At 40.2% G+C, this 12,745-nt stretch overlaps 1 protein-coding gene across 2 annotated transcripts in view; it reads right to left on the bottom strand.

The window, feature by feature from the left end:
* Positions 1 to 12,745, bottom strand: part of Unc5c (unc-5 netrin receptor C) — a 351,708-nt gene that overhangs the window by 21,679 nt on the left and 317,284 nt on the right. For both annotated transcript variants that reach the window (XM_021157613.2, XM_021157614.1), the window contains 2 exons: positions 11,834 to 12,002; positions 9,304 to 9,537 (listed from right to left, as the gene is read on the bottom strand). In XM_021157613.2, coding sequence (XP_021013272.1) covers positions 9,304 to 9,537; positions 11,834 to 12,002 — 403 coding nt within the window. The remainder of the gene's footprint in view (positions 1 to 9,303; positions 9,538 to 11,833; positions 12,003 to 12,745) is intronic.

The following is a 12,745-nucleotide window of genomic DNA, read 5'->3' as shown; positions in this document are numbered from 1 at the left end:
AAAAAGAAGTAGAAACACAACCACTACCACCACCACCACTACCAATCATAGCACTGAAGATACTAAAGCACAAATAAATTATTTCAATGAGTGGGTGGAACTCCTTGGTAATAAAATTATGTAAATACACCTGTGAGTCAAAATGACAGTCATGCTCAGAGGTTGCCAATGTAAGTTTTGTGTCATAAGAGAGGTCAATGCACAGGACATGCTACTAGGGCTGTTTCCATATTACCAGTGTTCAGTGTTCTAATTTGAGATAGCTATGGCCATTTCAACTTAAGAGTACTCTGTATTTGTCTTTCTGGAGTCTTCCTCCATGAAGTCTTGCTAGTTAATATATGAGATATAGATACAATGATGAAATAAAATAAGTGGCATACTCATCAATGGAACATGACTTTACAGCTAAATGCTCTCCTCTCCTGGCTTTCTTGGAAACAGTCACTCCGTGTCATTGAAATATGTGTCTTATGTCAGGAAGTATGTGGCTTGGCCTACTGCTCCTGTTCTGCATGGTATAGAGACCATGTGAACCTATAACCAGGCTGAAAGGAGAACCACTCTAAAACAGTGTTTTGACAGAATGTTTTTTGAGTCACAAAGGTTAGGTTATTTCATATACTTTAATGGAGAATCAGAACCAAAGGTCAAAAGATTTAGGAAGATTTAACAAAATATCGTGACCTTGGAAATAAATGTCATAATAAACATTAGAATCATCTAGGTTGTTTGTGCTTAGAAATATAAAGGTCACCTTCCTTTGTTGAGGTTGTCTTTCTTATTGGCAGCCAGACTCACTTCTAATGGTTAGCATCCTGTGTGAACCTACTGGATGCTCTGATAAACTGTCATTGCCACCTGTTTTACTTTAAAAAGTATTCTCAAAAATGACATAGGAGTGATTGACACCACATCCCATTTCTTCGTGGGGGGCACACATGTCTACATGTACATGAATCCTAGAGAAATGTCACCAGGAACTCTCCCCGGGATCTGAGAAGCTACTTGTTGTGGTATCTGCTTCCAGCGGAGAGCTGAATGAGGGTAATCAGGGCTGAATTGATTCTAGAAGCCTACGAAAGACTGCAGCAAAGGCAGCAACATGAAATTCTATCACAGAAACAAGCAGCTTGCACAATAACCAATTAAACCCAAGCACTGCCCATGCCAAGCCATTAGCCTGGGCCACTTAAGAGGCGTAATAAATCCAAGCTTCTTTAAAGGCCTATGAGGAACAATGAAGCAGCTCTTGTCTATGCTCAGGGCTCTCACAGGCTCTCTGATAGTAAGATATATCCACATTGGACCCAGCAGAGGAAGGGAAATGGAGGCATACCTGAGAACCTATGGCTCTTATGTTCTTTCTATACCACCAGAAACTCTCACTCTTCAGGATTGTCCAGCCATGTGGCATTTGCCACTTCTTCTCTCCCTGCCCCCTTTTCTCCAAGTGAGCCTTCCAACCCTGGGCGAACTTCCTTCTAGAGAAGTCTCACAATTAGGATTCCTGGTTAAATATCAGTTTCTTATCACTAAAGATCACTAAATCACTGATCACTAAAGAGAGGGTAGGAAGGAGACAAAAACCACCCCTTGTTTCACTTCTCTACTTAAAACTATCTGTCCCTGTACCTAAAAAATAAAAGAATATTTCTGTGTACTCCAACAGAAATATGAATGGGCTCCATCTACTTCTGCTAAGGAGTTGGATCACCAGTACCGGGTCCACTAGTGGGTGCAAGGAGCTACTGTAGAGAAATCTTTGAGCCCCAAAGATATGAAGGTCACAGAAGCCAGCCTCCTCCTCCAGAAGTTTGTGCTTGCCTTAGCTTAAGGAGCTAGGACCTCCTCTTTGCTCTGTCCTTGGTGCTGATCCAGTCCAGGGCTTTGCTAGGGCATTATCATCACAGAACTCTATGACATGAGAACAACTTAGCAAGTGTTCAGCACACTAAGCACACTAAGCCACAGACTAGCCCTCAGTGGTTGTGTTGACTGAACTAAACCTGCCTTCAGATTCAGTGAAACCTGCCCTATTTTTATGTAGTCTTTATTCCTAGGTTGAAACATGCCCTGGTCATTTAGTAATGAGAAGTTTCTTTCTGCTAACTGTGGCTATTTCCACAGCCCCTGTCACAGCAGTGCGCCTGCACTCTACCAAAGCAGAGGCCAAAAAGAGCAGCAGTCCGTCTCCCCTGTTCCCCGCCAGCTTTCCAGCAGGCAGCTCTCAGCCCTGTGCCTGCTGTCCCCGCCTCTGGCCTTCAGGCCTCTGGCTGCTGAGCTGGGCAATGGGGAATAGCTGACAGTCAGCCAGCCTCTTCCACCTGCTCAGGTCAATGTCACCTCATGCTGTTATTTTCCTTTCCTGTGTTCACACTGCGGTGCTCTGCCCTCCCCCTACGTCTGTCTGCCTGCCTTCATTCTTAATAATAATAAGGCTAGACGCCAGTGACCATGTGCAAACATTCCCCGTCAAAGTCCCTTCGTTTCCAGGGCTCTGCCTGCTGTTCCAGCAGCTGCTGCTGCCACAGATGCTTGGGCTGAACTGCCACTTTCCGCCTGCCCGGTCAAGGAAGTTTGTGATGCTCTCAAAGCAATGTGCCAAGAGGTCCCACTCAACAGAGAACCCACATCACTTGTCTCCCCTGGGTATTCTTCTAATGTAAGCAAGGATGTTTCACATAGTATCATGGAACAGGGACTTTCAAGTCACTCTAGTACATGTGAGTTCACGTTGAACTTCTGTTTACCCTTAACATGTTATTATTCAAATTCCATGAGCAATTACCCAAAATTGAGGACAATACAAACTTACACACCAAGTAACCTTGTGCTACACAGGCTTGCAGAGAGAGGAGTTTACTTTCTTTTTCTTTCTTTCTTTCTTTTTTTTTTCAGGCTGCTTGCCTTCCTTCTCATGATTTCTTCTCCAGTCTTCATATTCAACAATGAAACCTATACCCCATCTCCCTTCCATCCTTATAACATCTACTGACTACAGGAAAGGGAAGTTCTCAATACTATAAAACACTTGTTATTGTTTTATATTTGCCCTGTCAAGGGGGAACACCATCATATTTGTGAAGACCTTTTGCTGTGGAAGATATTTGTACATTTACGTATTCAGAACAGCAGCTTGTAGGCATTCTTAGAGAAGAAGTATTATGGTTAGCACAACTTTTCTCTTCCTATGCCCTCTATAAAGGTCAATTCGTCAAGTAGGTCATTTGCACAACATTGGATAGGGCTAAGTCCAAGTCTCATGAGAAGATGACAATGAGAAGATAAATTCTGAGACACCATTACAGATCTCAATGACAACATCTGACCAGCTAGACTGCCACCAAAGGACAAACACCCTAAAACTAGACTACAGACAAATTTAACATCTTTGTTGATTTATCATCTTTCAAATACCATAATAATCTCAATGCCTGTGAAGGAAGATTAATAGAATCTAGTCCTAATTTTGTGCCAAAATCTATAACATTGCCCTTGAACCTTCCAGAGGCAGTGGAGGTAGACACAATCATTGGAACCTGTAGCATATTTTCTTGGTTTTTATCTGATATATGTGTAATATGCATGGATAGATTAATGTCAGAAACCAGGACCCTGACAGTTTACCAGACAAGTTAGTTTTGAGGTCACCTGCTGCTTGCCAGGAGGCTATAGCAGATGGACAACAGGTGGCAGGATGGAAATGAAGCTACCTACCCCTTTATCACGTTGCCTAGCAAGCTCAGCCCAGGAGGGCATCACACCATTGACAACTGGTGTTTCATCGAAACCACTTTGTTTTCCCTACTTTTCAGTGTTTTATTCTTTTCTTTTTGTATCTCTCTTTTATAGAGTTACTGTTCTCTCCTGGAGCCTACATTAGGATATTTGTGAATTAGATTAATCTAAGGAAAAGCTTTCTCTGTACCCAGAGATTCCAAAGAGAAAACCAGATTGTGGTAATGTATTTTATTTCATCTGGATCACAAATACATCTGTCAGAAACTCAATAAACATACATACAGAATGAGCGCAAATAACTCTTTTTAAGTTTTCGATTTCAGCACTTATTGAGGGTCTTTATTATGAAGAGGCTAATAGGGGAGCAGGATTACTTATTTCTACATAGATGTATTTTTTTCTCTCTGGGAGTTTTAAGACTTATTCCAAATATAACCTTGTTCTCTATTAATTTCTAGACTATTTATATTAGGATTTAAGGCTTTACAAATAATGAAAAGAAAACATCATTTTTATTACTTTAATCACCCAAGGAGGAGGAGAAAAAAAAAGAAACTTAGTGATATTCCAAACTCCGAGATCTTTACAATATATTTGACCTCTCTATTTTAGTTTATTCCAGACTATTCTCACAGTTTCCAGAATCTTTATCTCTTTGTGTGAACTCAACCTCAGCTTTGCTCCCACTGGTCCTTCATGCGTGTGCACAGGAAGAAAGCATCCTGAAAGGTATATAAAAGATGCCTGCTGTCTTCCATGGGCCTTGACTTTTACCCCAGCAGTCACTGCTGGCATTCTGATTCTACATCAGTGCTTCCAAATTGCTAAGTGAAGCTTTTAAGTTTCAGGTGACCATTTTTGCTTCAGGGCTTAACAAAACTCAGGAAAACTGTTACAAAAGCTGCCAAACTCAAAGAGGTAGGCAGAAAGATGAAAGGACATTTCAGGGCTTCTTGAGCCCAACTGACAGGGAGCCTCCTTTTCTTTGTCTAGCCATACCCATAATAATATAACTAGATTAAAAATATTTTAATATAGCCAGAATTGATTTTTAAAAGTAAAAATTAATAGTCTTGGTACATTCAGGCAACCATCTTTTCTAATAACTTCCAAGGACTAAGTAGTTGTATTCATTGAAAATGAGCACTCCTCTGGACCCCCACCATGGTCTCATGTTTCTGTTTTTCTAGAATCCAGAAAAGCTCTCTATATTCAGCTGCAACTTTATGAGAAGGTCAAGTTCTTGGAGACACAATGCTGGGCTACCAGTGTTAGTGGTAAGGAGTTAGCTTTAAGCATAAAGCAGGAAGAAACGCCTTTGTCCCATTGCCCAGATTTAGAGAGAAGAGACTACATCAAAGACAAGGCGGCATAAAGGACCAAGCTTATAGAGTGCAGATGACTGTGATATGATCAGGACATGGAGGATAAATAAGAAGTTTCAAACCAAACAACTGCTGTGTAAAATATAATGAATTGGGAAGAGATCAATAAAAGAACAAGGGGAGCAGGAGAGGCACTGCTTAGATTAGTCATCTTGGGATTGTAATGAGCCTAATTGGAAATGAGCCTGAACAAAAAGTAGAGAATTTGTTAATTTGTGTGCATCATTGGTGATGGGAATCAGCGTAGTTTGCTATAGCTCAATGGGAGAATGCGTTTGAGATGAGTTCTCTCCAAAGATCGATAAAGAGAAAAGAGGATGTTTGGATAGACACATACCTAGAATGTCAAATCTGGGGGTAACATGGAATTTGAAGGAAACTTGGAGTTATAGAAGTTGAAAGACCACAAAACAGGCCCTGCTGGGGCTGGTACAAACAGTGGTTTGCACTTAAGAAAATACAATGGGTATCTATGAACAGCATGAGAAAAATCCAACTCACAAGTGGAGCAATGTCCCAGAGCAGATATGGAATGTGAGAATGAGTAGAGATTTATTTCTCAGCCTTGTGGTAAATTAAGAGAATGGGGCTTCCCTGTGGGTACTGGAAGAGAAGAAGAGCTGCCTGGAAGGTCCAGTAATGGCTGAGTAAGTGAAGAAATGGGGGAATGGATAACTTAAGGATGCAAGATGTTTGTCCTTAATGGACTCACACAGGGATATGTAAACATGTTTAAGATGCTAGTCTTTAAGTGACTATACAATATGCAGAAATCATTGTGGTAAGACTCCCAGTTCCAGTCAATGTATACCAAAGCCTTTGTAGAAGGACCCTGAAACCCAAGTAGATTCTGTGTTTGTGCGGTGATAAAGAATTACTAAATAAGAATTACTGAGAAAGGAAATGACAAGGAAAGGAGAAGGAAGGAGTGGGAAGGGTGGTGGTCAGAGCTTGGAGATGTAAGGACAACAAGATGAGCATGTAGATGCCAGAGTGGCAGTGAGAACCAGCAGGAATTATGTCAAGAAGGTATGCTTTTAGCACCGGAGAGCTCTTTTGAGCTAATGAGCCTCCAGGTTCCCATTCAAGTATGGGTAAGGTAGTACAGACATGGCTGAACTATCTCTTCAGAGTGTTGAGTAGATCGTTTACTTATTACCAGGATTTTGGTATTCCTGCATCATTAAAAGGCCAAGAGGTGTAAGAATGCCTCATCCATAATTCACATTTCTTTCCAGCTAAGTGCTGGGTCCCTGGATGCTGAGGGTTTATAAATGTCTATCTGGAAAGCATTGACCATGATACAAACTGCTCTTGGGCTGCTTTCACGGATGAGAGCAATTCACTGGTCTTTTTTTTGTTTTGTTTTGTTTTGTTTTGTTTTGTTTTGTTTTGTTTTGTTTTTTGAATTGACCATTTCTATCCCCATTCTATAATTAACATACTCAAATGTGCTTTTTTGAAAAAGTATAACATTTTGCATAATTCTTGTGTCTATTGGGAAGGCAGGTTAGGAGATCTTGAGTATATTGCTATAACAGAAGATAAGCTATGTGTATGAAACATTTTAGATGCCACTCAATGTCTTTGGCTGTGTGCTTCTTACAGTAATTTTTCATGGAATTGTTCAGAGGATTCGCTTTAATCAGACCCCATGGCTCTGTAATAACTATAGTTTTGTTTTCCAGGAAGAATTTAAATCTAGCGTGATTTGTATTCTGACAGTGCCTTAAAAGTTATATCTGCAAGGAGGATATAGAAACAACTGGAAGCCTTACACAGGGCCACACTCAGTTCACTCACTTCCATATCAGAGAACCCAACAATCTCAGTCATTAAGAATATATACAGTGGCCAACAAGGTCCTTTTCCTCTCCCTGGAAAGGTTGGTGGCCATTTCCACCATGAGAACTGCACAGTTACCTATGGCTGTTCATATCTCCCTTGCCATGCTCTTTGAGGTGACTTCCCAGGATCCCTGAACTGTACCCTCCATTTTTTCACAGTCCAAAATTATCCCCTGGTCAGAAACTGCATAAAGAAATACTCTAACAGTCAAAATGTTCTTCCTTTGACTTTCTTGACTCTTTTCACTCTGATTTTTCTCCCCTGGTACTCTAATTTCTTTTGGCTGGCTGGCCTTCCTGCTCCCATATCATGGCAACATCTCCTTAGTCCCCATCTGGCTTTTCATTCAAGTTAGTTCCATTGACAAACTATAGTTAACTGCCCACACCTGAGGCAAGGCTTGCTTTCTCTATACCATTGCTATGTGACCTAGAGCCCTTAAATTTTCCTGATTGTTGGAATCCACATCTAGTAAAAGAATAATCATACTTTCTTGAGCTACTGTAAAGATTGAATGCGTTAATAAAAATATTTTGAATGGTAGATGGAAGCACTCAGTAATAGTCATTATTTTCATTAGTCTACACTTCTCTTTGGATATTTTTTCTTCTAAGAGCAGTGAACAAATATCACCATGATATCCTTGATGACTGGATCTACACATTGGGATCTATTGTCTGTTCAAAAAATTAACCCCATATATGATTGTTTGAAATGTATATGTTACTTTAGAACTGTTGCATCAGACAATAGGTCTACATATTTATAGATATAAAATTGTTCCTTAGATATCTTTAGGTGGCAGATTTATTTCCCTGACTCAATAGTCCATAAGTAAAATTACTATTGTCAACAAATGCTTGTATCATCAGAAATTAATAGCTGATAGTCCTCATCCACAGAGCTTTAAGAGACTGGATTTTTGGAAGATAATTAGATGCTGAGGGTAAGGCTCTACTGACTGAGATAGATGTCATTATCAAGGAGCCTCCATACCTTTCCAACCAACTCTGCCTTGTGAAGACTCAGCAAGAGACTGGCTGTCTAAAACCAAGAAGTCCTTCCTGCATCCCAACCTGATGGCAACCTTACATTGGGCCTCTAGCCTCCAACAGGATAGGGATAAATGTTCACATTTAGGTCTCCTCTCCCATGGTCTTCATCATAGTACTTTAAATTGACAAATTTGCAGAGCAACCCACCCTAGATTTGCCATTGTAAGAGACAGAAGTTTGACCTTCTGCGCACTACCTGAGCCACCATGCTGTTTGCTCAGGGCCTTGCATCCTTGTTTCCTTATCTTTCTTTTGTTATCATCACAGCTTTGCCACATCTTCTATTAATTTGAGTCTGCCCACTGAAGTCTGAGTCATGGGTCTAATGTTTATTTCCCGTGATGTCTACCTTCTGTTTAAACTGTTGTAGAAACCACAGACTCTCTCTGATGGCTAAGGTCCATCTTATGCAAAGATTCTATTACCCTCAGCTTACTGGTATAATACATCTGCATAAAGGCATTAATTACTGTTCACTTTTGTGTGTCTTCATCCTTTTCCATATATCTAGGCATCTTTAATGATTTTTCCTTTCAACGATGCTTAAAATCTTACCTTCCATTATAACAAGACTCAAATATTAGCTCTTGTTCAGATTTTCTTAAAATCTGTGTAGGTTCTCTTCCTGAACTCTCAGAGAACATTGCATCTCAGCTGTGACATTCATCATGTTCTGGCTTATCTCCTCAACCCTGGCACACTTCTTTTATTTCTCCTTCTAGATCATAACTTCTTCAAAGGCACTTATTATATCCCTTGAAGCTTCAAATGGGATAAAACGAATGGCAATAATCACACCAGGAATTAAGCTCATTTATTCTGCAAAGCAGCAGCCTGTTGTCAAATGCTAACCCTCTCTCTCACAGCCCTCGTAAAAAGAATGGGAAAGCATATAAATGAAGTAGCACACTAGAGGAACATACAGTGTGAGCAATTACGCCAATTTCTTTTATAGGAAGAACGCAGCTGAGATAAACATGGAAGCAGATTATTTACCATCCATGGGCTTCGTTGCCAAATTCTTCTACATTTTTCATTAAAAGAACTCAAGTAAGATAAACAAAAGTAGCCCTTGGGAGGAATTAGCACAGAGAAAACAGCTTATTTATCAGCATGGCCTCTGAGATATATCTATTTGTGTAACTGCTTCCTCTGGGACCCAATGCATGTGTTTGCACACATGCCAGAGCCACCACCAGGTGTGTAAGGTCAGTCCAAACCTTAGCTTCCAGGTAAGGGTGAAGAGGGTTGGTTGAGTAGGAGACACTTACCTTCAGGGCATCCTGTGTGTCATCCAGGCAGTAGACTCTAATGCTGTACTCCAGGGAAGAGCAGCAGAGGGGCCCAAAGATGGCCAGTTTAAGACGCTTGGCAGCTGCTTTGGTGGTGGACTGGCCAACCAGGGCATAGGTACTGAGGTTCTCTGTGAGGATATGGCAAGCCTCTGCATCCAGCTGAATGTAACAGGGGGTTGTGAAGTTCTCCTCCCCAACCACTACAACATCCTGGGAAGGAGGGGGAAGGGAACATTGTTATGCTAACAAGGACACATGCCAGCCACCATGGATAGTGGTAGATAAAACAGAAATATGTCCCTGAATTCTGGTTCATCTTTTACAAACTTTATGGTATTTATTTTTATTGTCTAGCATCAGCTCTTTCTATTACTGTCTATAAACGGATGTAATTATTGACATAAGTATCCTGGAATCTACATGAAAAGCCAAAAGAAAATAATGAATTATCCCTTTTATTGTAGTATGCCTGAGTTCCTTAACTGCTTTTGAGGACTTGGTGTTTTGATCTTTCAGTGTCTTATTTAACCTAAAAGTACAAATTGTTGAGAATATCAACCTTTTCTCCAAGAATCCACATTTAAAAGTAATTAGGGGAATTAAGACATTATATTGTATCAGTGTACTTTCTCTTACAAAATTCATACTACAGTAATTTCCTCAGAATAGTGTTCTTTCTCCCAAACAATGTCAGCTCTCTCTCAGAAACTCCGCAGGTGATCTGTGCTAGGTACATGCTGCCTTTTACATATGTCTCTCCTGTTTTTCTTATGGAATCCATTAAATAGTTCATTATTTTAGACACAAAAATATTCAGTACGAAATAAGTGGAAGTGATGGCTTTTGTAAAAATAATAGTTGCTAATTTAACCATACTTTGATTTATTGCCATATAACTAAATGGCTTAACTTATATACTAATGACGCAGGAGGTCATTCTTACAAGAGTTTAACATTCCACATGCTTCCAGTAGGCAGGGTGGAAGGTGATAAGAGACTGGGCAGGTGGAGCATGAGGCTGGGTTAAGAGTCTAGTTCCCTCTGAGGTCAGCCAACAAGATGGCAGACGCAAGATCAGCAGAGCCATGGTTTACTATAGACAAGTAGACATCCAGAATTTTATGAAGTTTCACAACTTTTAAGTAATTTGGATTGAGAAAGATGTGTGGGAGATAAAACACATACACCACCATAGTTCAATCTCTGAATTAGGTCATTTTGTCTTCATAGAACACGAGTCAGTTCTCTAATGCTTTCTACCAGGTGAGTCTAACTCAGGGTGACTGCCAATTACTCAAAAGTATTAGTGAATAAAATTAAGTCTCCAGGTCTGGATAAAGATATGAATGTAGTAGGTGATGGTTCACTACTACCTCAGGTGATAGTTTATTGGTTTAGGCTTTATGACATCATCTGACATATAACAAGCCATATTTTAACAAAATCAATGAAATCATAGTTTCAAGTGAATATAGAAGAATTTTGCACTGATGAGGAAAGCAGTTCAGGGCCCCTAAGGTTATTCCAGGCCTCATGATACTGGAGACAGAAGGACCCGAGGGAGTAGTGTTCAAGAAGAATATGACCGACAATGGACACCATGACCCAAACCTGCCATTGTATTTTCCTGGACTCTTGAGTTCACCCCTATGTCATTGACATGATCACTTAACTCCAGACATCAAAAAAAGCACTTAGCAGAGTTTCTTGCAAACACTTAAGATAGAGCTTTAGATAATTTTGCTTGTTTAGATAGTTGTTCACACACACATACATGTGTGTGTGTGTATGTATATAGAGATATAGATATAAATATAGACATTTGAAGCTTAAATGACATTAAAGTTAGGCCTGTCTAAATCTATTTAAAGATGACAGTTAAAGTATAACCCCAAACTCAACCCTAGATTTGAGATACTCTGATAAGGAATAATTCCTTCATATGGCCAAATGTAGCCAATGTTCGTAGAAAGGAAAAGTCTAGTTAATCCCAGAACATTGTGCTTTGCTGCTAAGTCAGTTTTCCTAAAATATTATAGCTTTAAACTTTCATGCGTATCTTTGTGATTTCTTTGGCTAAAAATACCATAAGTGATTATATTGTAACTTCACATTTTGCATATGTAATTTTTATACATATATATTTATCCTATCATTTACATATGTATTTGATAAAGATGTTCTTGAGAGACAGATGCTAAGTGAAGAGAGTTCTGATGTAAATTCTGATGATCCCTCCTTTCCTCCTTTCCCAACATGGGGTGCCTATACTCCTAATGGGTTACCAGGGACTTCGGAGTATCCTTGATTCTGTGAACTGATTTTGAGCATCCCCTTTCTGGTGCTCATCAGTCAGAAGATAAGGAACTAGTTACTGGTCTTCTGTCTCTCATTTTGAGTGTGATCTAAAGGCTGTCCTTCTTTGATTTAAAAATAAAGGTCTCCCCCTCCTTGTCTCATTGATGGACAGTGGGTACTGTGTTTCTCCCACAGACACCCCACTCACCTCCCATTGTCCCTGCACTGCCTGGTTTTTGAGCTGGATCTTCCAGTCCTCGGTGCTGGGGTCTGCACAGTGGTGCAGAGTGAGGATGACAGGGCGGGTCAGCAGAGCTCCAGGAGGCCCACAGCTCACCACAGGGGTAAGCAGGGTCTGAGAGTCTTCCATGGGGGGCCTGCATGGAGATCAGAGGACCATACCTGTGATATTTCCGTAGTATGAATGCACTGCGTCATCACTGAGATCTAAAGTTGGATAAACAGTTCAAATCACTTCCTCATAACACTTGAGCAGGGTGGGTATTGGGTGGTAAGACAGAAATAAATAGAAGCCATGTTCAGTATAGACAGGCTTTCATCTTGTAAAACAGGAGGTTTTTTTTTTTTTTTTCTGACAGTGAGGCATTTGCCAGCATCTCTTTGATCCCCATCCTCAGACACAAGGCTGCCTTGGGTAGCTTCCTCTGAATTCTTGTTCTGATACTTTCAGGATGGAATGAGAAAGAACAGAATCCTTATGATGTTACATAACCAGGTTTTCTGATAACTCTCACCACTGGTCTCACAGTGTTTTAATACTTTCGTGTTTTCAGGGCCTAACTTGAAAAATACTTCAAAAAACTCACTTCAGAATGAGGACACCCTAGAGCTAAACTTAGTCGAAGTGACTTTCAGGCATAATTCAGGCGTGTATAGCAGATTCATTCTTTCATATGTGAGCAGAAAGAATATAGAATGGCATTTCTGTAGCAAGTTAAAAAGAGATCACATCACTTATGTATTTCACACACAAAAAATCTGGCCATAAGGGACTCAAAGATGCAAATTATCCTTCCTTCCTTCCTTCCTTTTCCTTCCTTCCTTCCTTCCTTCCTTCCTTCCTTCCTTCCTTCCTTCCTTCCTTCCTTCCTTCCTTCCT

Source organism: Mus caroli, chromosome 3 (assembly GCF_900094665.2).
Source record: "Mus caroli chromosome 3, CAROLI_EIJ_v1.1, whole genome shotgun sequence".
Classification (NCBI taxonomy): Eukaryota; Metazoa; Chordata; class Mammalia; order Rodentia; family Muridae; genus Mus; species Mus caroli.
The sequence above is the reverse complement of the archived record's forward strand: the minus strand, read 5'-3'. Positions and strand labels throughout refer to the sequence as shown.